Below are 21,586 nucleotides of genomic sequence, written 5' to 3' on the forward strand. Positions count from 1 at the left end.
TTTTAATATATTAGCCAATGCAGCTAAGATATGCTTAGAAAATGAACACTGTGAGCAGACAAGGTAAGATATCAAAAGCACGTTTAAGGAGGCAGCTATTTGGTTTGAAGGCATTTTCATGTATCACGTCATCCTTTTTCTGAAAGCTGGAGTTATGTTACACCAGATAACCAGCTGCTTTGATTTAATCTAATAAAGAAAGTAAATTCAATCTCCTGAGCCTAATGTTTCTACAATTTTTTTTAATAATTGCAGTATGATTGGTTGGGATCAGCAAAATTAGTAAGTGCTAATGAGGCTCCGCTGCTGCTGAACCACCACATTGTTCATTCCTTGACTTGTCTTTTGGTGGAGCTGCTTCTCTCCTAGCAGCTTATATTGAATTATTTTGTACAGGCTAAACAAGTAGCCCTGCACTTTTTGGAGACCTGGGAGAAACAAGCCTGATTGATTACTACCACTCTGATTATTACCACTCTGTTTCCATTCCAAAAAGCAGCTGGAAGCAGGACTCGAGTGGGTGTATGAATCCACAGCCATGAACCTTTCAGATATGTCTGTGCTGAACCATACTTCTTTTCTTTCTTGTTCTTCACACAACTGGAGTGAGGAATCTATACATATTATATTTAGTATATTTAGTACCTGTCAGAGTAAGTATGTGCAGTTCCTGAAGCTTCTTTAGAAAGCTATTTTCAAATCATTAAGTAGTAAATAGAATGGCTGTTTTAGCTTTTACTGTGCTACAATTTTCTCCCTCTATCCAGGTCAGTATGCACTTTTCCCTTGCTAGATATTTTAAAATGTGCTATAAATAACCATCTTTGATTGATTCACTGTACTACTGAGGTCTTCTAAAAAGTACTGCATTTTGAAATTTCTCTGCTTCTTTTCTAGTCAAGTAATCACTAATACCCTATATCACACTTCAGCATTCTTTTCTGACTTTTACAGCTCAACAGGACACGGTTGTACTTACCGTTCTCCCATTTTCCAATTGGTATGTTTAAACCGGATGCTGAGAATTCTCCAAAAATCCTGCTTGGAATTTTGAATTTCTCATTGGCCTTAACTCCCAGGTCTTTTGTTAGCTTTTTCTATACTATGCTTGCCCTGCTTCAGAGCTCAACCTTGCAGCTCAGTCCTCAACATCCACTTGTACAAACAGCTGTCTTAACATCATTTCCTCAGATGCTTTTGAAACAAGTTGTGATCTTATCTACTAATGCAAATGGCCTCTCGCTGCAAATAGCTTAATCCTGACCTTCCCTCAGAAATCCCCTCCCTATTGTATCTCAGAACACTATTTAATATATCCATGCTGATTTCTGGAATATATTCTATATACCAGGAATATTGCTGAAGAACCTCCTTAAATTCTGTCTTCTCAGAGAGCAGATCAATGTGAATGTTTTATGCTAGAGGCAAGGTTTGTAGGAAAGTAATATCTTTTATTAGACTAAATGATACATTTAGAAAAAAAATTTTATGTTGGCATTTCTTATTGCTTGAAAAAAGTGTTAAAATCTTCATGCCAGGCCTTTTTTCCCCTCCCAACTTTGCCTTTCAGGTTCAAAGGAAGTTCTAAAGCTACTTCCTTTATCAAAGGAAACATGCTTCTAGGTAGACAAGAAGAAATTTCAAAAAGGACTTTTCTTGTGTCCCTTAGTCCCCCAAAGATATGCAGAGACAGAGAAACTACCATCAGCCCACCTTGCTTCTAGCAAAGCATTAGAAATGATAAATAGCTGGACTCTCCTGTTGGACGGTTACAGAACTTTGCTACTGAGATTCAGGAAACATCTAGACAGTGACATCTTTGCCCTAGCTTTCCCCAGTACTTCAATTGGAAAAGCAAAAGCTACAATTCCATCTGGCTTTACAGCAACATGCTGGGAGTCAACTGATTATCAAATTTACCTAGATTTTTTTCTGAGAATGACTTTTTTCTGCACTTTAAATGTCAACGTTTATTTAAAATGAACATCTTTCTCTCTTCTTCTGTCTTTGGTAATAATCCAATTTGGACAGTACAGAGAGAGGAGTTTTTCCCAGAAATGGGGCCTACCTTTTCATCAAGCTCACCATATCTCAAGGCATACATAAAGGACAAAGTATAGGTGTTTCCCTCTAGCACAGAAACACAAAAAAATGCTATTGCTCCCCTCTTTTTGAAGGCTTTGAACATCTGGAAAATATCATCAAGACCAGAGATTCTCAAAAGGAAAAATTCTTTTCCAGCTTCTGAGATGACGACATCTCAGTGAGCATCAACGACAATCTGTTCATCAAAAAAATATTAATGTTTATAAGGACTTACTGTTTCCTATAAACCACAGAGATTTATAGCTTCAACCCTTCTGAAAGGGTTTTCCCTTTCAACAGAAGCTCCAATACAGAAAAGCTTATACAAACTACTAGTGAATTCCTTCAGTGTACTGAAGGGAGACTTTTGTCCTTTGCTACATCAGTTTAAAATGAAAGTTGTCTTAAGTCTTATGTCTTTTGGGTATACCTTAGTAAGTATTTTTTTTTTCCTATTATATCAATTACTTTTACTTCTTATATAAAACTTTGCTTAAACAGGGCAGAAATACAATAGGTGAGGTGATGGGTCAATATATTTTTTGAAGAAAAGTGTGTTTCTATGCCAATATCTCCTGGTGCACTTGACAATTCCAACCTTACTTTGATGGGACCCACTTATCCTGCAATGAAGCATTATAAAAGATGGGTCCCTGTGCTTCAGAGTCCTACAGCCAGGCTCATTGCTGCTCCACAAATCAAGCAGCCCATACTGATATTTGTCGTGGTAATTCCTCTCCCTAGCCCGGCCACAGCAGTTTGCTCATCATTTGGAGGAGCATTTTATTTCTACTTAAAAAGTGAGCAATCCACTTTGTCCATCAGTTAAAGATGTCTTTAGAGTAAAAGGAGGAAACCACCATACAGATCACCTCTTCGGGGGAAGTCCAACCTGACCACACCTGGTTTTGAAAACCCCAAGCAAATGGCTGAGGCTTCTCCCTCAAGATGGAAGTTAACTAATGGATCTAAAGACAGTGAAGAAGGTACTTTAGATAATAAGACAGCAGCTAAGCTCAGGCTAAAGTGGTAACACAATTCTAGCTGCCTTTTTTTGCTTTCATTCTCTTTTTTTAAAAGCACTCCCATCATTATTTTATATGCTAGTGTCTGTCAAACTGGATCATCTAGAGGGCTGAACTTTTCACAGTGAATTTGTCATGCACTTGCCAGTTGTTTCATGCTGACAGAAAAAATATTTCCACAATCAAACTGCTATCATTGTTTCTTCTCTTCCCCTACAATTTACTGAGATGATGGTAATGCCTGCAGCTGCCAACAGGCCTACTGCAGACCGAAAATCCATTTAAGACAGGCAGTAAGCCAACTCATAAATACAGTACCAGAAAATCCCTGGGAAGTGTTGCTTTCCTTGTTCTAATGCTGCTTTAGCCTTAACTGTATGGAAAATATCTCCACAATCTCACTGTTGTCTCAGCAAAGTCTTATTTAAGAAACTACAGTTTGGGTGGAGCCATAGGATCACCCCATTCCCCAAACCATTACCCTGCACTCACAACCTCCTTCCTGTTGCTGCTCCTACATCCCTCCTGGTGGCAAGCTCACAAGCACAGTGTAAGCCAAGAAAAGCGGTGGGGAAGGCTCTCACCCCAGCCACTGTCCTATAGTCTCTTCTCAACTAGCCAAATCATCCAGAGGACAGCATTTATTATATTTTTTCTTATCTCTCTGTGGGCTTAGGTGCTGGAAATGCATGGATGGGCAGTGCATTTCCCAGTCCTGACAGGCTGGTGGGGAGATATCCCCAGAGGGAACTGGGTCTGGGAGTCTGACAGTGATGCTGAAGGAGGGGGAGGAAGGAGAAGCTAACCAAACTGAGGTGCAGCTCCTCTCAACTAGGGACAGGAAAGAGAGAGGACTTACAACATTTTGTAGGCAGGCATGCTCAGCCTGCTCAGCCTTCTCCCAGACAGCGACCACAAGGCAGGACCAGGCATGGTTACCTGAATGAAGGACTCCCCTTACCTAGAGCTGCTTTTCCTACAGCCTTGGTTCTGGGCAGTGCTAAGACACAGGTGCAATGCTGTGAGCACAGCTGCTTCCTGAAAGCAGTGTTACTGTTAAGGAGGAGCAAAAGCACTGGCACAAAAAGCTGCACTCCAAAGACATGCTCACCAGCAGTTAGGAACAGTGACATACACGTTCAACAATGTTAACCCATCAATTTTCCTAGCTGAGATGGAAATCCCTGCCTCTAAACTGTCTTGGAAATTCTCAACTTCAGTGAGCACATAGAGAAAGAGGTTGGAAAAGCTGAGTAAACATCTAAAAAAATCTTTAAAACTTAGAAATTTTTGGTGATTCTTAGCTCTGGTGTAGCTCCAAAACAAAGCTGAAATACCAAGGAGAAACACAAAATCTGTACTATCTGTGGATTTTTTCCTTAATGTAATTTGTGGTATTTTAATACCATCAATGCTACATGAAATGGCATGAATAGGCTTGATCGGTATATGACCTAATTTAATCAGTTAACTAAGACAAACGCATAGTTTTGGAGGAAGGAACTGAGACAGACTGGTAGGCTAATCTATGTTGTCCTGATGGCGCTGATGTTGCCTCCTGGGTATCTCCTGTGGCTCGGTAAAGAGATTTGCAGTTTAAAATGGAGATTATAAGAATTACTTGGACACCTTTCCAAAGCAGTTGGAGATGTGTGAGTAAGAACAGGAGAACAATGGCTAAATCAGGATAGCTCAAGCACCCGGAGCTGTGAGATGGATGTCATTTTTGAGGCACCTCATTGAGCCATTTTCTAAAGGTGTTAACCTTCTCTCAGAACGGCATGGTAGCAGCTAAGAGCCTGGGCATGCTCAGGGCATGTTTGAAAGATTTTTTTGTGCTGCCAGAAATTATTGTTTCCTCTTGCCTTCAATTCTGCCTACAAGACCACAGTAGGAAAAATAGTTGAGCCAGAAATAGAACTGTCCTATGGCAAAATTCTGCCTCCATGGCAACAGTTAGACCACTCGCGGATCAATTTGTCATTCAAATAAATCTTCCATTTATTCCGCCAGAGTTTTGCTTCAATTACAACCAGCTTACATGTATTTAAGCTTTACTGCCTTTCTGCAAGGTAGGAAAAACAATACATTAATTCATTTTAGTACAGACACTAAACTGAGCTGCCCTAAGCTAAGAGGAGCCCTGAACAGTAACAGAGAAAAGGCCTCAGTGCCAACAGATTGAAAAACAATTACAAAAACCCCCAGAATATAACTATCTACATAGACACTACACACTGCATTCATGCTTTTAATTAAAATTATCACATCAAAAACTGATTTCAACCACTTCCATCTTCCTTTTGCAGAAACAGAAAAGAATCAAGCCCATATTGTTTTTCTTGGTGTCTGAAAAAAGTGTGCTGGAAATTACAAAGGCCTATGTTGCATCACAATCTTTAAGAAAAAGATTGTGCAATTACTTACTATCAAAACAAAAACTTACCCCACACCGCCATGAAAACAGCAAAAAAGACAGTAGCTCCATTGTCAAAAAGGTGGGTTACCTGAGGGATATATTAATAGTGCAATCAATTTATGATAATAAGGCTTTATTTTCTATTTTCACCTAATAAAATTAATGTGATTGTGAGTGCAGCTGGCCTGACAATCCTGAGGATCCTTCCCTTGACGTGTGAAATGCACCTGTCAATTGACAGGACTATTTGCCAGCCTGGCCTGGGACTGACCCCTGCCAACACCAGGTGTGAGCATTGTTTCAGACCCAAAGCATTCATTTTATGGAGCCACATACAAAGGATGAATCATAAGATAAAGGTTGATGCCAAGGACACCATAGCACATGCATCTAGGACACAACATCTGGGATTGCTGAATCTCTAAGTGCAAATTGCATTCAAGTATTTTACAACCCGAACTAAGTCCTGGTAAAAGACAATGAATGTTAATATTGGCTGAACTTGATCTGTCCTTTCAAGATTTTATCTACCCAAGCTCACTAAAGACAAATGCAAAAGGCAAAATTAATGCTTTTACCAGGAAAGCATTTCTATTTGCATAGTTTAAAATGTACCTTGGCATAAACGCAGCTGTCCGACAACCTCATGAAGGGACAATATTTATCACATATAGGACACATTATGATATCTGTAGCTTGGCAGACTTCTTTACTGGAAAAATAGAAAAGATAAAAATTAATAGTTTGATGCACAACAATCAGTCTTAAAATGGATTGATAAGTTTCACTAATATTCAGTTACTTATTGAACAATACTGGTTCTGTAACTGAAGCCAAGATGTTCATAACTGCATGTGTATAATTAATATTTGTTGACTGTCTAAGACTTCAGAATTTACAGTCATAACTGCAGAGGACAGTTCTTCAGGGCCAGCCTAGCAGTACCTCTTTACCATTTCCAGCTTCTCCTTGAGTCAGAAGTGACCATTGGTAGGAGGAGGGTGAGGATGACTGCAGATAAAGTTAAGTTTGACTTATTCTTGTGACTTGTCTTAAGTGTGCAAGAACATAGAGATGCAGCACTCAGCAGAAGTTCCAGGGGGTTCTTCATCTGAAGAATGCCTCCCTGTGGTGGATCTTTGGGAAAGGCCTTGAAGAGAGTGAAAATTCCTCACTCTTCTGCTGGCCTGTTACAACAGTAATGAAGGAGCCCTACTTTTTCCCTACTTCATGCTGAGTTGCCAGCACCATCAGCAACTGCAGCTGGGCAAGAAACATTGCCTCCCATCCCAATTCAGGAGCACAAAACAAGGGAAGCTCGATACTGGGTACCTTACGAGAACCAAGCACAGTCTTTTCCTGAGTATTCATTCAAGAATTCAAAATGAAATAATTAACAATTCATATGAAGATCTCTTAAATTATTCATAATAACCCCCAGCTGTAATTTCCCTTATAAAAGTGCCCACATTACCTGACTTGGCAGTGGTTCAGAGTGGTGACTCCATACAAAAAGACAAACAATCCAATGAAGGCAGCTGGGAAGAGCATCCCCGTGTACCAGCCTAACCAGGCAAAGTACAGCCCAATTTTCTCACCAAAGTACCGTCTGTTTTAAAACACAACACAGCCAAGTTACCTGCTAATTAGAATAAATTTGCTTAATCTTGCTTGTTAATAGAAAATAAATATTCCTATCATAGCTGAAGAGTAGATTAGAGAGCAGAGTTGTATTTCCTGAAGAAAAAGCCTGCAACTAGGCTTCTAAATCCACACTGAGGGATCTGCCTCATGAATGAACTTAAATGAATTTAAACATTCACTAACCACAGTTTACAGTGAGATGAGTGGAGACCTCAGAAAGGAAACACTGAGTTCATTTAAAAAAGCTAGTTCTTTGTGTTTGAGAAACTGATGGCTTTCTTTGCCTTTTGGCTGTGTAACTGTACTTCCCAAATAATTGCACTGAAATCAGTTTCATCCCTAAAACGGGTATAACAGCAAAAATGATTTGGGCCCAAATTATTTCTAAGAAATGAATTAACCAGAAGTTATTCTCCAATCCAGTTTATTTTCATTCGATTATTTTCTTAGCTCAGTTCCTGGAAAACTAATCTCATGATTCTACACACAGGTGGAAAGTAAAGTGCAAGTGAGGTCCAACAAATATCTTTATATATCATCTTGCACTGATTTGAGGAAAATAGTCTGAATTAATCCTAATTTGTTAGCTATATTGCTTAAAAACTAACAGCAAAGTGGCCAGGAAGCTCCTATTTGCTACATATTCATTAGCATTTTTCCTCCTCCCAAACACAACCTTTATTTATGTGTTGAAGAATACATACGAGCACACAAAAACCTGCTGAACTCATCACCACAGGAGCAGGCTGCATGCATTGTCCTGTGTTTGATGGTCTTGTGCACAGCAGGCTGATGATCAGATTAGGATGCTTTACAAATCAATATGCAATTATCATGATTACAATGAAGATTTTAGGAGATTATTTGCAAGATTAGTTTTAAAGAATGAGGCAAGATGATATTCTTACACTTCAGAGACTTTGCAGACAACTTAAACTTGTCTATCAACTGAATTTGAGAATAGCTGCTGATGAAAACCCACTTTTATGTTAATGATGAAACTTCTGATCTGTCCGGAGACAAAGAATGCAGTGAGCCAGCACTGCTGGCTTCTTTATGCTACCAGAAAACATCTTTGGTCAAACTTTCACAGTGAGGAGGAAAAGACCCATGATGGCCTCTGGGGCTGGAGACAGTGGAGAAGAGAAAGAAACACTTGGTCTGGAATAGACAAAATCATCAGTTTTCAAATGGATATCAAAAATTTCCAGCATGAGCAATATCCGTCCGGGCTGAGCTCATGGTCTGCTGTATGATAGTGACCTACACTGATGATTAACATTTGAGTTTACCAGCAGTGTATGAGAAGCCAAATATTGTCATGTTGTTTTCATTCTTCTGTCATTCAACAGAGACTCAAATTTACAGGCTAAAGAGGTGGTAAGCTAACGATAACATGCTCAGTTCTGACAAGGGCAGCAGGTCTGGTTGTCAAAAGACACACTGGAAACTACATTTTGAGCCCTGACTTAAGAGTGTTAGTGAACCCTTTGGCCTAATTATTTTCCTGACACCTAGGATGTCAAGCTGTGCCTGCTCCACTGAAAAAGCAAGCTCACATTTTGAGCTTACTTCCACTGAATATTTATGACCTATTTTTCTCCATGTACATAGTTCAAAGTAGTGAAGTAAACCTAACATTCATCAAGATCTATTTTTTTATTTCATTCCCTACATTCAAGGATGAATGCTTCCTCGTTCCACCCCCCTAGCTGACAAACATTCATGACAAATTTCATCGCCTATCCTGTTGAGCTTTTCCATCTAATGGTGCAAATCACAGTACTCTTTTTTGATCTAGAGATCAAACAGCTTCATCCTAGATGAAGACCCAAGCAAGGTTCAGTGGGTGCATAAAGAAGAATGGACTTGATGGGGAGCAACCCAAATCTCTGCAATGTAAGGAAAAGGCATCTGAGGCCATTTGTGAGCCTGGTTTTAAAAATAAGTGCAGGATGTTGACATTACTTTGATACATATTGGTTTAAACATGGACAAACAGCCTTGATCTTCCACTATTGCCCTTCACTTCACAGCTGGTATTCCACAGGCTGTACTACTGCAATTTCCATCAGGGTCAAGTTAATATTTCATTTCTTCTGGCCCCATAGTTAGCATATTTTTTCTGTAAGTCTCTGCTCAGATACCACTAGGTTGAGTGCTATACAAACAAACTATAGCAGTTACAAGGTCTTTGGAGACCTTCCTATGTGCCATATTCAGAGCAGTTCCACATTTATTCCAATCCATAATTGGGTTAAGCCCAGACCATCATGACCCTCAGGAGATGAAGATGGTTTAGAGATACCTTTGCCACTCTTTCCCTTCAAGTTGCACCAAATAGGAGGAACAAGCTCTTTCTTTCTTCTCTGTCACTATATATAGAACAGACATTTCATCTAGCTCTCCACAGTGATGGTAGTTCTCTTACCGACATGCTGGCACTTTAGCCAGAACTCAGTAATGTACATGAAGAATTCCAGGGATTTTTTTCTAGGGTGCATCACTGTTCATTATGTATACCTAAATTTCACCTGTTATCACTCTGCTCATTGAAGGCCTCTCTGAAATTTTCCAGCCTTGATAATGTTTGCATTTTTGTTAACTTTGCTAACTTATTACCATCCAATTTTTCAGATTGTTAGTAAGAATAGAAAATGTAATTTTCTTTTTACATTTACATTTAATGTAAACATGGAGTAAAATGCAAGTTACTCAGGAATTACTTTTGCTTTTAGGTTCATTTAGGTAGCTTTACAATCACTTTATAAATATAGTTTTCTCCCTCCCTTTTTGTGCTGTAAATAACATGCGCAAGCAGCAGCAGGAGCAATTTGTGCACAACCTAGAGGAAAGCAGCTATGCACAGAAGTGTGAAGGAGGTGATCCAAAGTCCCCAGGAATCACTGCAACTGTTTCCATTGATTTATGTGGTCCCAGAGCATATAAATATAGTAAGTCCTGCCTCTTTCCAATTGCTATCAATTCTAAGGATCTTAAATTATTCTTGTAAAGTAGCTATGGAGGCTAAATTCCAACAGAAGTGTAATTAAAATCATGGTACCACATCTGTTGATTAGTAAGAGTGTTTTTGCAATTGTGCCAAATCTGCGCCTTCATACTGCCACGTGCTTCAAAGCAGAGTGAAAGCAGAATCATGCAATTCCCCTCAAATGACTTTTTCTCATTTATTTCTAGTGACTAGTATCTCCATAACAGCCAGCTGATGAGATTAAATGAAATCTGGGAGGCACCAAATTGACAGCACCAGAGATGTAAGGCCTCATTTTAACAGCGAAGGAAAAAATAAAACAGCACCAAAGTATGAACAATTTCACTTACCATTGTGACAACTTGACTTTAAGGTGGAAATACCATATCTATTAATGAGATAATTATATTATCTACATCTAATTTACTACTTAGCCTTTCTAAATCATATGGTGAAGGGCAATGTCAGCTAGCAGCAGTAAGTTCTGGCCAGATGTCTATGGAAGAATTAACATCCATCCACTTCTTTTATACAGATGGCAGCACTACTCCCTTCAAGCACACCCCACATAGCTGTTGGTATGGGAAACAAATAAAACAGTTGCTTCTGCTGCAGAACTGGTACTAGAAAAGCTTCTGTTTAATGTATGCATGCTGAGATACTTCTGAATGAAATGAACAACAGGTCTTGCTGGTGTTGTCAGATCTTCAAGGAAAAATCTCCAGTTCACTAGTCACGTTAGCTGCCAAGAGTGGCAGTAGACAGGAAAGATTTGGCAGGAGCTGAGGAAATGTGAGGGATTTAGTGTCTGTGAAGTGAGAAGAAAAAGGCATTCCCTCCCCTTTCCCGTCACCCCTCCTTCAGTGAATTCATTGCAGCCATGGGTGCGCTCCAGGCAGCAAACGGCAGGCTGGGCTGGGGCTGCAACTTTGAACCCTGCTGAGCTTGATGGCTGCCGAGACTCATGCTGCTGTGAATGCTCAGGGAGCCTCACAGCTTCCCCCTGCCCCCCTCCTCTTTGGGTAAACACCTACTCTGAACCACCACAGGACACCCATGACCTCAGTTAGGGGATCTGCTATTTTGATTGCTTTTTTCCTTTTGTAAAATAGCTGTGGAAAAATCTGTGGATGTCACTGTCTGATAAAAAGCTAAAGCATCTTAGGAAATCTTAAACATCAAACCCAGGCTACTCAAGATGGCTGCTATCAAGGTCCAGAACAATCATGTGTCTAACCTTGCTCATTCTATTAACATTTGTTCTCATAATTAAAAAACCTTCCAGATGCCTGATGGTCCATATTCATAAACCAAATTAAACCAAAACCCAGATATTTGCTCAACAGCACTTTCACAAACAAGAAATGTTGATGAAGAACAGTAGCCTTGACCACCATGGAGAAATGATTAAAAAACATGATAGAGATAAGTTGTTCATACTGTGACATTAAAGTCTTATTGTATACTGGGAAATTAAAAATAATAAACTTCAGTATAACTGTTGGCTCCTCAGTAAATCAGTAATTTCCATAGTGTAATTTGAGAAAAATTCCATATTTCTGTCCAGACCAGTATATTAAAACAGAAGTAAGAAGTTTTCAGGATTAAATTATGAGGTACAAATACATTACTTTGTTTTCTAAAGCTTTTTAAAAATTACATGACTCAGTAAAATTTTTTAATTGTATTTCTCTGTGAACTTTTTCTCCATGGAAATCGAACACCCCCTGTTTTATGAAATGGATAGGTTTTATACGGCTTTAATCAATAACACTGTCTGTCTCCACAGCCACCCTCTGCAAATCTTTCTATCTGGAAACAATTCTGAGAATCAATAAAAGTAAAGGTTTCTATCAGTTACAGGACTTATAAAAGGGGAAATTAATATGCTGGACCAATTGCGTGCTCTGTATGACCCTTCCCAATGGCCAACGTATCAATATCTTCAGTGATCCCAATACATCTAAAGACTTTATTAATAGGCCCTTGTAGCTTCATATTCCTCTCTTCAACTAGAAAAAGCCTGTTAATGCCCAATAATAGTTCTGCCAACATGAACAGTAAAGGCTCTGGCTCTCTATATATGCATAAAAAATGTGTAATCCTCTATTAGCGCATGCAAGCCTATTTGAAAACATTATTTAAAAGGGCTATAAGAATTTGGAGTCATGTCTCAGCCTTCTCAGTGTTTCTTCTTGCAGGGTACTTCCAAGATGAATACAAATCCAGACTGTGGTGATGTGGCTGGGCTGAGTTTAAGGGAGGTGGTACAGGAGAGACTTCCACCCATTTACTGCTAGGGCTGCTGAACACAGTAGCACACTCAGTGACTGTGAGCTCTGCTCCATGCAATTTGTAAGCATCACTAAACTTCACCCAGGGCTCCTTCTGTGGTTGCTTTTTGGAAAAATGAAGATGACCTAGTTAATGAGAGCCTGTTTTTCACCAAAGCCATGCTCTGAGGAGGAAGAACAACTCCTCCAGTGGATAGACATGCAACCAAGTCTACCCAGCCTCCACAGATTTCTCTCTTAAATATTCTGCAAACTCTTCATTAGAAGTTATGGTGTCAGGAAACTCTAGAAGGAAACTTCCTTCACTTTCAGCTCCTCCTACAATTCCTCTATAGATACTTCTTTGAATGTAGTGGCACCGTGAATGAAATGGATTCCCATGACCTCAGGATCAGTTTTTAAAAACCACATGAATTATCTGAGCTTTTCATGGTTTTGTCAGAAGAGAGATAACCTATGCTCAAAGCACCTATAATGTGACATACTAAAAGCAGGAAAGTCTTACCTCACGAGGTCCAGTGGTTGGTATTTATACCACACTCCCCAGGAAGCCCAGCACTCATAGAGCAGGTGTCTGTGGTTTTCTGCCCCGTGGGTCCTTATTGAATTCTTACTTCTGTAACTTCCCTAAAATACAAATCTGAACATTAATGAACAACAGCAGCAAAACAGAATATCTAAGAAATCTCTCTCACTAGCAGTATGGATCACACAATTTATGCAAACTCCATACTTGTGCACCAAAAGCTAAATATAACATTAAAAGGACAATTTCTTCTGACTTCAGTAAGATTTGAGACTATTCTTCCTAAGAAATTTATGATAAATGGTGTTCAAGTCAAAGGCTATAAACTGGAGAATCTCAAAGAGAAAACCACAGCATGGTATTTTTCATGGTATTTTTCTCTGAAAACATACTGATTTATCAAACCCAAATACTTTTTACAGACCAGATCCAGAACAACTCTCCTTACTCATCTCTTTTTGCAAGAAAAAAAGCATTTTTTTTCCAAGAAAAAAGCATTACTAAATGGGAGGGCTGTCAGGGGCAGACGCAGAAAGCAAAAGAGAGTAATAACATTAATAAGATTGAGAATAAATGGTTACACAATTAAGAATTCATTTTGTGGGAAATGTCTGTTCAAAAAGAAAAAAAAACTGAGAAAAATACCTCATGAAGAGGAAATGCAGCTTCATAGGAGCCATTACTGAGCAATCGATTCAGACCTAAGAATCAAAAGTATCCAATTATTTACCAATAGGACCAGAAAAACTGCTAAGTAAAAAGCAAAACATTTTCATAATAAGCTGGCTAAATGAAGTTTGAAGCCCATTGACAGTAAAAGATATATGTAGAAAAATTAATCTTTTATAGATTTTGATGAACTAAGATATAATACAAGCAAAGACTTGTTCAAATATTAATCATAATCTATCATTTATTATGCTGGAGGTTTAAAGATTCATTTGCTAAATTCCTCTTTAGCGTAACTTCAGTGAAATCAGGGACCTCACACCAGGACTGAAGTTTGACCTCATAAATTATGGTCTGAGGAAGCTATTTAGATGAAAGGCTCTATTTCTTGGGAGCTGAAAACTTCAGGGAAGATCTTTACATTTTTGAACCGCAGGCCAGTAAAGCAACTGAAATTCTTAATTTCCATATGCTAACAAGGTTTTAAAATATGTTCAGTTTATTTCTTAAGAAAGCTGCTGGACTAACAGATAGAACAGAAACAAGACAGGCTGCAGTAGTACAAGACCAGAAAATATACTTGAACCGGAACCAAAAGGATTGCTATTTGGCACAAAAAAGTAATCATACACCCCACTCAGTCAGGCGTTGTCCCTCTTTAATGAGAACCTTAAGAGAAATAATGAATGATTGCTGAGATGTGGGCACTTCTCACTTGGAAAGTCACCAAAATAGCACTGAACAACATCAGGCAATGCAAAACTAAATACTAACACTAACAACCTGAAGGCATTTGAACCCCATTGACCAAGAGGCAAGGAATCCTGATTCCTTTCCTAATTCACAGGGGAATGATAGAACACAGAAATGAGAAGTATTAATTCAACATAAATAGCACTTTCAGTGACTGCATTAGTATCTGCTTGGCAGAATATGCTTTCTTCCAAAGTATCTGGCAGAAAAGCAAAGCCTGTACAACTGAGCCAGGCTTTGCTCTGCCCAGTGATCAATGCAAGGTTGTGTTCATGGTAGGTATAACACAAACAGATATGTGAGGGAGCTTGGGATCTTGAGGCAGGCAGGGACTGCAAGTGTGTGTGCTAGATGCAATGGCTGCATGCACCGCATGAATTCTTCCCTTTCTTCTCTCCCCTCTGCTCACTGTCATTGCTCAGACCTATTGCTGCCCTCATCCCAGGAGCTGAGGAAGAAACAAGTGAAGTTCTGGGATGTTTCTCTACCTCTTGAGGAAGGACAGGGTTTAAACAGCAGGGAGATGAAATAGGCTGCAGCGTTTTATGGGGATTGCCTCTCCATTTGTGATGCCCCAGTCTCTATGTGATACACAAGCAGTACATGCTCTGTATCACAAGATGGAAGACGGCCACTGTTTTGTATTCCAGCCCTCCTGTGTCACTGCCTGCTCTCCTGGATCCGCATATGTGCCACTCCAAAGGTCCACTCCACCCGCGATTTGAGAGTGATGCCATAGTTATGCATGGCATCCTTTGCACTGAGGACATCATTGGTGGACTCCCTTTTGACTTACAGCAGCTGCAGAGATACAGAACCTTCCATCTCCCTTAGGGATGGACAGGTATCAGGGAGAAGCCCTACAGGTTGAGATGTACTGCAGCACAAATCTTGCCATCCTTCCAAATACATTTTTATGAAGGAGTAAAAGCTTTTCTGCATGAGTCTATCTGCTTCTCCAGGGTTCTTAATCTGTACATATTTCTTGCTTAAGTCAGTCTTTTTCCTTGCAGAGGTGATAAATCCCATGTGGTGACATATGTGCCTGTGAAAGCAGCCTGGTATTAGAGGGAAATGATCAGGTCTTCCAGACAAAGCCTCTACAACAGCAGTGGGTGAGATGTAAACAGCTCAAAACTGAGGTGATTAAAAAGGAAGCAAAAGAGTCTGTTATGAGCCCAGGCATACTTCTCCTCTTCTTTTGGTGGGACTTAGCACCCACTTTTAAAAGCATGTTGCTCAGCACTTACCAATTTTGTTTTTCCCTTCTTCGTATTTCACTCTTTGTAAGATATGGTGTACAATTCTACTTCTTGTAGCATTATTGAAGAAAGTATCTTTGTTGTGTATGATGAAGCTATATAAAAATACAAACAAAGGGCATCTCAGGAATATATAGAAGCATGTTTAAAGCAAATACTGAGTTCCATTACTTTCTATAGCACACTAAAAATCTCCAGTATGTCAGCAAGTGCAAGGAAGATTAAAGGACACCAGATTAAGTGAGATGATTCGCCGGATGAGATGATGTCAGTAACAGTATTTATTCCCTAACAAAGAATTACATGGAGAAGTCTGGAGAAAGATCAAAGATATTTAAGCATTCATTATGATAAGCATCACTTTTAGATAATTGACTGAAAACTACAAAATACTTGCACAAAAATTTGCAAAAGCATAAGGTTTGTAAGTGCAGCTGTAGAAAAACACATTTGATTTCTATTTCAGGTTTCTTTATTATGCTTTACCATTAAGAGTCAGATGAAAACATCTACTTGGTAAACCACTCTTACTGAAAATCAAATACTATGTTAGAAATGGAAAATACTATACGCTCCTATGGTCCTGGAAGCTAAAATAGAGTAGAAAATTAGCTTTCAGAAGCTACTTATGGAGTTATGTATGTATGCAGATTCAATAGTTTAGACAGAATTCTGAGGAGCCCAGGAAATTTAAGAAAAAAAAAGCCACAAAATATATTGTATTGATTAGAGTGGCTGGTGTAATATATTTATATAGATTTCTTAATCCCAATATACATACACAAGGAAAACAAGGTATTTTAGCATATCATCATAATCACTGGAAAAATGCAAACAATATAAGTGTTTAGAAATACTGTTTCAACTTGTCAGTTAAATATTGCTAAAGAATTCCTACAGTTGCTTGAGGCGTGTAGGGCTTCAGGATAGACTGTGAAAGTCATTTAGACACTTGAATAAGCAGATAAGTGGATAGAATTTCTGATTAAGTAGGCCTGTGCATATATTGAGGAAATTAAATATTTTTTAAAATGTGGTCCTTAGTAACTGACTGAATAGAAGGGTTGATATTTTTTAAAATACTTTGGATAGGAGGTCAGATTGTTTTCCCCCTCTGTGTTGGTGAAGAGCTAGGGAATTGAATAAACTGATAAAAAAAATGGTAAAATGATAGAGACGTCATAGAGAGACCAGCCTATAGGACTGCACGCTAGACAAATCTGACTTCAACAGAGATCATCTTAATAGGGAGCTTGGAATGGATTTATGTCACCTTCTCTTCTGCACAACATGGGATCCACTGCTCAGTTTTCCCCTCAGGTAATTTTACCCAAATAAAACCCTGTTTTTTCAGAATGACTCTTTACCCATGGGAAATCATATATGGCTTTGCACCACCACAGTCATTTGGAAAAACAGGCAAGGAGTCCAACTTCTGGACTTCGGGCACTCCATGTGCTCCCTCTTTATTATCAAAATTCTCTGCCAAATTTTCCATATGAGACAATCTAGAAGTTCCTTTTGTTCAACCCCATGCAACGCTACAGGCCTGGGGAAGAGTGGCTGGAAAGCTGCCCAGTGGAAAAGGACCTGGGGGTGTTGGTTGACAGCCGGCTGAACATGAGCCGGCAGTGTGCCCAGGCGGCCAAGAACGCCAATGGCATCCTGGCCTGTATCAGAAATAGTGTGGCCAGCAGGAGTAGGGGAGTGATCGTGCCCCTGTACTCGGCACTGGTGAGGCCGCACCTCGTATACTGTGTTCAGTTTTGGGCCCCTCACTACAAGAAGGACGTTGAGGTGCTGGAGCGTGTCCAGAGAAGGGCAACGAAGCTGGTGAAGGGTCTAGAGAACAGGTCCTATGAGGAGCGGCTGAGGGAACTGGGGTTGTTTAGTCTGGAGAAAAGGAGGCTCAGGTGAGACCTCATCGTTCTCTACAACTACCTGAAAGGAGGTTTTGGCGAGGTGGGTGTTGGTCTCTTCTCCCAAGTAACTAGCGATAGGACGAGAGGAAATGGCCTCAAGTTGCGCCAGGGGAGGCTTAGATTGGACATGAGGAAAAATTTCTTTACTGAAAGAGTGGTTAAACGTTGGAACAGGCTGCCCAGGGAAGGGGGTGAGTCCCCATCCCTGGAGGGATTTAAAAGATGTGTAGATGAGGCGCTTAGGGACATGGTTTAGTGGGCATGGTGGTGTTGGGTTGACGGTTGGACTTGATGATCTTAGAGGTCTTTTCCAACCTTAATGATTCTATGATTCTATGATTCAGCTTCAAAGACAGATAATAAAAAGAATCCCAAAGTAAAGGTATAAAAGACAAGTTGCTCCAAGAGCACCATAATTAATGAAACCTGGTTTTCTAGAGGTTACTATCTCATGTCTCCTTTCCCACTCCACCCCAGATACTCACAGGTCATTTCTGTGTCCACAACCTACTCAGTACTGTGCTTCTGGTTTCCTCCCACATCCCTACTATTCCCAAAGTCCTACACATGCCCTACAGTACCTATTGAAAGTAATTTGATTTAGGCATATTGGCTGACCACCATGTGCGTTCCGATTTACCAATGGGCTGCTACCAGACAGCATATACAACTGGTGTGCACTGCCTTTTCTGTAGAGGCACAACTTTGGGCCCCTATTCCATTTCAAGCTGCTGATACTCACAAAGTAAATAAGACTGTGCTTATCTTTGAGACAGCTACACCTGTACCAAATTTAGTTGAAAGTAATCAGTATGTAAAATAATAATTATTAGAAGGACTTTGATAAAAACAAAATACTGTCATCACAACATAAGTCTTAATGCTTAAGGAAATTAGATAAAAAACCAATCTAAACTCTGAAGCAGATAGAACAGCATTATTTTCAGCTGAAGCTGGAGCTCTCTATTAGGCTGTTTTAGTAGCAGCAGATACAAATTAAAAGACAGTAGTAAAACAGAAATGAACAGTTAGTGTTTTTCCCACTTTGTTTCATTTTCTTTTAATATCTGACTTTCCTCTCCAAGATCTCACCTCCCAGAGAGCACTGAATGTTAAAGAACTGTGAAGATAACTTATGAAATCAAAACAGCACAGTAATTTTCATTCTGACTTAGCTATGAGTTCTTGCAGGATTCAACTGGGAACTGAATCACATTATCTGGGAAAATAGCAACATTGATCCAGGTAACACCAATAATGTTAATCTATTGTTCTTGTGATATAAGGTTATTTTGCCCATCTGTTATCATGACTATGTCATACTGAAACTACAGGTAGTTATTTCAACAACTTTTTTTGACAAGTAGGTTAATACTTTTTCTGCATTTAGTCACTTCTGTTTTCATGAATCATGAATGAAAAAAAGGCAAAAATCAAACATTATGCAATCTTAAAAAGAAATAAGAACTACTTGTTTAAATAAACACTTTAGTCATTTGCATTCATTTGTAAACTTAGCAACTGTGTTGTTATAGCTTTTGATTTCATGTGGCTGAGAAGGAACAACCAGATGTGTCTGTGAAGCAGATGTCAACACCTCAGTATATTAACTGCCATGAAGAACTCTACCTATTCGAGAACTAGCTGAAGCAGTCCTAAAACATGTGTGAGTATGAGAGCTGCAGGGGTTCTGCCCTGCCCATCTTTGTGCCAGTAAAAGGCATCTGAGGGCAGGAGGGGCAGAGAAGAGGGAGAACTCACCATGACTAGAGTAGGCCAAGAACATGTCCTTCAGTGTTTGCCAACATTACTCATGGAGACGTGAATGCAGAAGAGATGCTAGAGTTCACCAAAGGTGAAAAAGGAGTGCCAAAATAAGTCCTCTGGATGTCCTGGACTATCCCTAACAATATCCTTGTTTTGGGATGGAATTGGTGGTAAAGGTTAAAATAACCCTCACCCATTTTTGAATAAAAAAATCACAGGATTTTTTTATTTTGTTTAACTCAAATACTCAGATCATTTCTGTGAAATTGTCTGTAGAGTAGCCCCAGAAAGAGCAGTATCACCATAACCAAGGGGGTAGGGAGCTCTGGCACAGGAAACAAGAATAGGCAGACACGAGTGGGAAGCACTGAAAGGCTGAGCATATCTCAAGTAGTTGTAACTATGTGTTACAACATTCCAGTTAGAGGTTGACATAATTTAGGACAATGCCAGGGAGGTTTTAATTTATCTCCAAAATCACAGGAGTTGTTCTTGTCAGGTGAGAATCATGCAGTTCAGTGCAGGACTTATCTCTCTCTACCACCACCCTTCTTTCCCACACTTTATGAGCATTTCTTCCTCCAAAATTTTTGTGCTCCAGGTTGTCTTCTTCTGAATGTGGGTGGTAAATCCATATTCACAAAACAGCCATCAAGGCTCTTTCATGGTATACAGCATCCAATGAGGAATTCAGAGGAGAAAGACTTTCTCAGTCTATGGAGTCTCACCCTTCAAATTTCAGTTCACAGGAGCCAGAGCTGAAGACATTTCCAAACTAGGTATAGATAAACGTTCATCAGACATTACTGAGCTATAAACTGCACAAGGCAGAGGCTTTCTAGAGAGCTTTTTAACCCTTGTTGCTTTCAGATGAAACAGTTTCCTCAGCTGTTCTGTTTCTGCTGCCCTTGTGAGAATTTCAGTATGCACAAGAACTTGAATATTCATCAGAGCAATACAGCTTGTTTTCAAGCTCAGTAAGGGTTCAGGCTTTATTTAGGAGACAGTTCAACTGAAGGTTTTGATCACTTTGTCATCTCATTTGTAAGACAAAAAATAAGTAAGGATTAATACGCTATTATTTTTATTACCTGTGAAGTTAATGTATAGGTAGATAATAAAGCCAGTGATTTGTTCCACAGCAGTTATAACCATTAGCCTGGTCCTGTAAGTCTTATTTGTGTGAGCTGCCCTTACTCGAAAGGAAAATCCCAATGAAGATAATGAGAGCACTTATGGCAGGAAAGGTTCCCGAGTTGATCCTTAATTAAAGTCCATTTTAAAAATGTCATTGTGGAAATATTGCTCTTACATTCATACTGTAAGTGACATGAAGAGTCAGTGAAGGTTAATTGCTTTGAAATTATATTTGTAGCCTTCTTAATTAGACTCTGAACTGGAGATTTCAAACTATCTTTCCATGGATAACAAAGCACAGCAAAAATAACTGTCATCTAAAGAAGGCCCTCAAATTAATGTGAATTCAACCATGAACAAACTGCCAATGAATTCCTGTTCATACATTCTCTTCGGTAATTTTGCAGGTTGTACAAATCCTTTAGGGGTAAATTTAGCTCTTGAATCTTTGTCTAACAGCCATTTGAAAAAAAAAGGGTTAACTTTTCAATTTGTTTTGGAGAAGCAAAAGGCGGGAAAAGGCTATTTTCTGCTGTACTGGTAAGACATACAAGCTGAAAGCTGAACACCCATGGTCTGGTTACAAAGCTACAAAAGCTTTGAAGCTGGAAGCCATTGTGCAGCGGGTTAGATATGACTTAGTTGCCATCACAGAAACATGGTGGGGTGACTCTCATGATTGGAGTGCTGCAATGGATGGCTATAAACTCTTCAGAAGGGACAGGCAAGGAAGGAGAGGCGGTGGGGTGGCTCTGTATGTTAGGGAGTGTTTCAATTGTCTAGAGCTCAACAATTGTGATGATGATAAGGTCAAGTGTTTATGGGTAAGGATGAGGGGGAAGGCCAACGAGGCAGATATCCTGCTGGGAGTCTGTTATAGACTTCACCCAACCAGGATGAAGGGGCGGATGAAGCATTATACAAGCGGCTGGCAGAAGTCTCACAATCGCTAGCCCTTGTTCTCGTGGGGGACTTCTACTTCCCGGATGTTTGCTGGAAATACAACACGGTAGAGAGGAAGCAGTTAGGAGGTACCTGGAGTGTGTGGAAGACAACTTCCTGACACAGCTGGTAAGTGAGCCTACCAGGGG

The 21,586-nt window shown here is 39.6% G+C and overlaps 1 protein-coding gene across 1 annotated transcript in view; it reads right to left on the reverse strand.

The window, feature by feature from the left end:
- ANO4 (anoctamin 4) overlaps window positions 1–21,586 on the reverse strand; it is a 142,961-nt gene that overhangs the window by 36,747 nt on the left and 84,628 nt on the right. The window contains exons 7-12 of the mRNA XM_019473288.1: window positions 15,658–15,764; window positions 13,631–13,686; window positions 12,965–13,086; window positions 7,004–7,138; window positions 6,145–6,241; window positions 5,557–5,617 (exon numbers count right to left, since the gene is read on the reverse strand). Of these exons, the coding sequence (XP_019328833.1) occupies window positions 5,557–5,617; window positions 6,145–6,241; window positions 7,004–7,138; window positions 12,965–13,086; window positions 13,631–13,686; window positions 15,658–15,764 (578 nt within the window). The remainder of the gene's footprint in view (window positions 1–5,556; window positions 5,618–6,144; window positions 6,242–7,003; window positions 7,139–12,964; window positions 13,087–13,630; window positions 13,687–15,657; window positions 15,765–21,586) is intronic.

Source organism: Aptenodytes forsteri, unplaced genomic scaffold (assembly GCF_000699145.1).
Source record: "Aptenodytes forsteri isolate BGI_AS27 unplaced genomic scaffold, ASM69914v1 Scaffold60, whole genome shotgun sequence".
Classification (NCBI taxonomy): Eukaryota; Metazoa; Chordata; class Aves; order Sphenisciformes; family Spheniscidae; genus Aptenodytes; species Aptenodytes forsteri.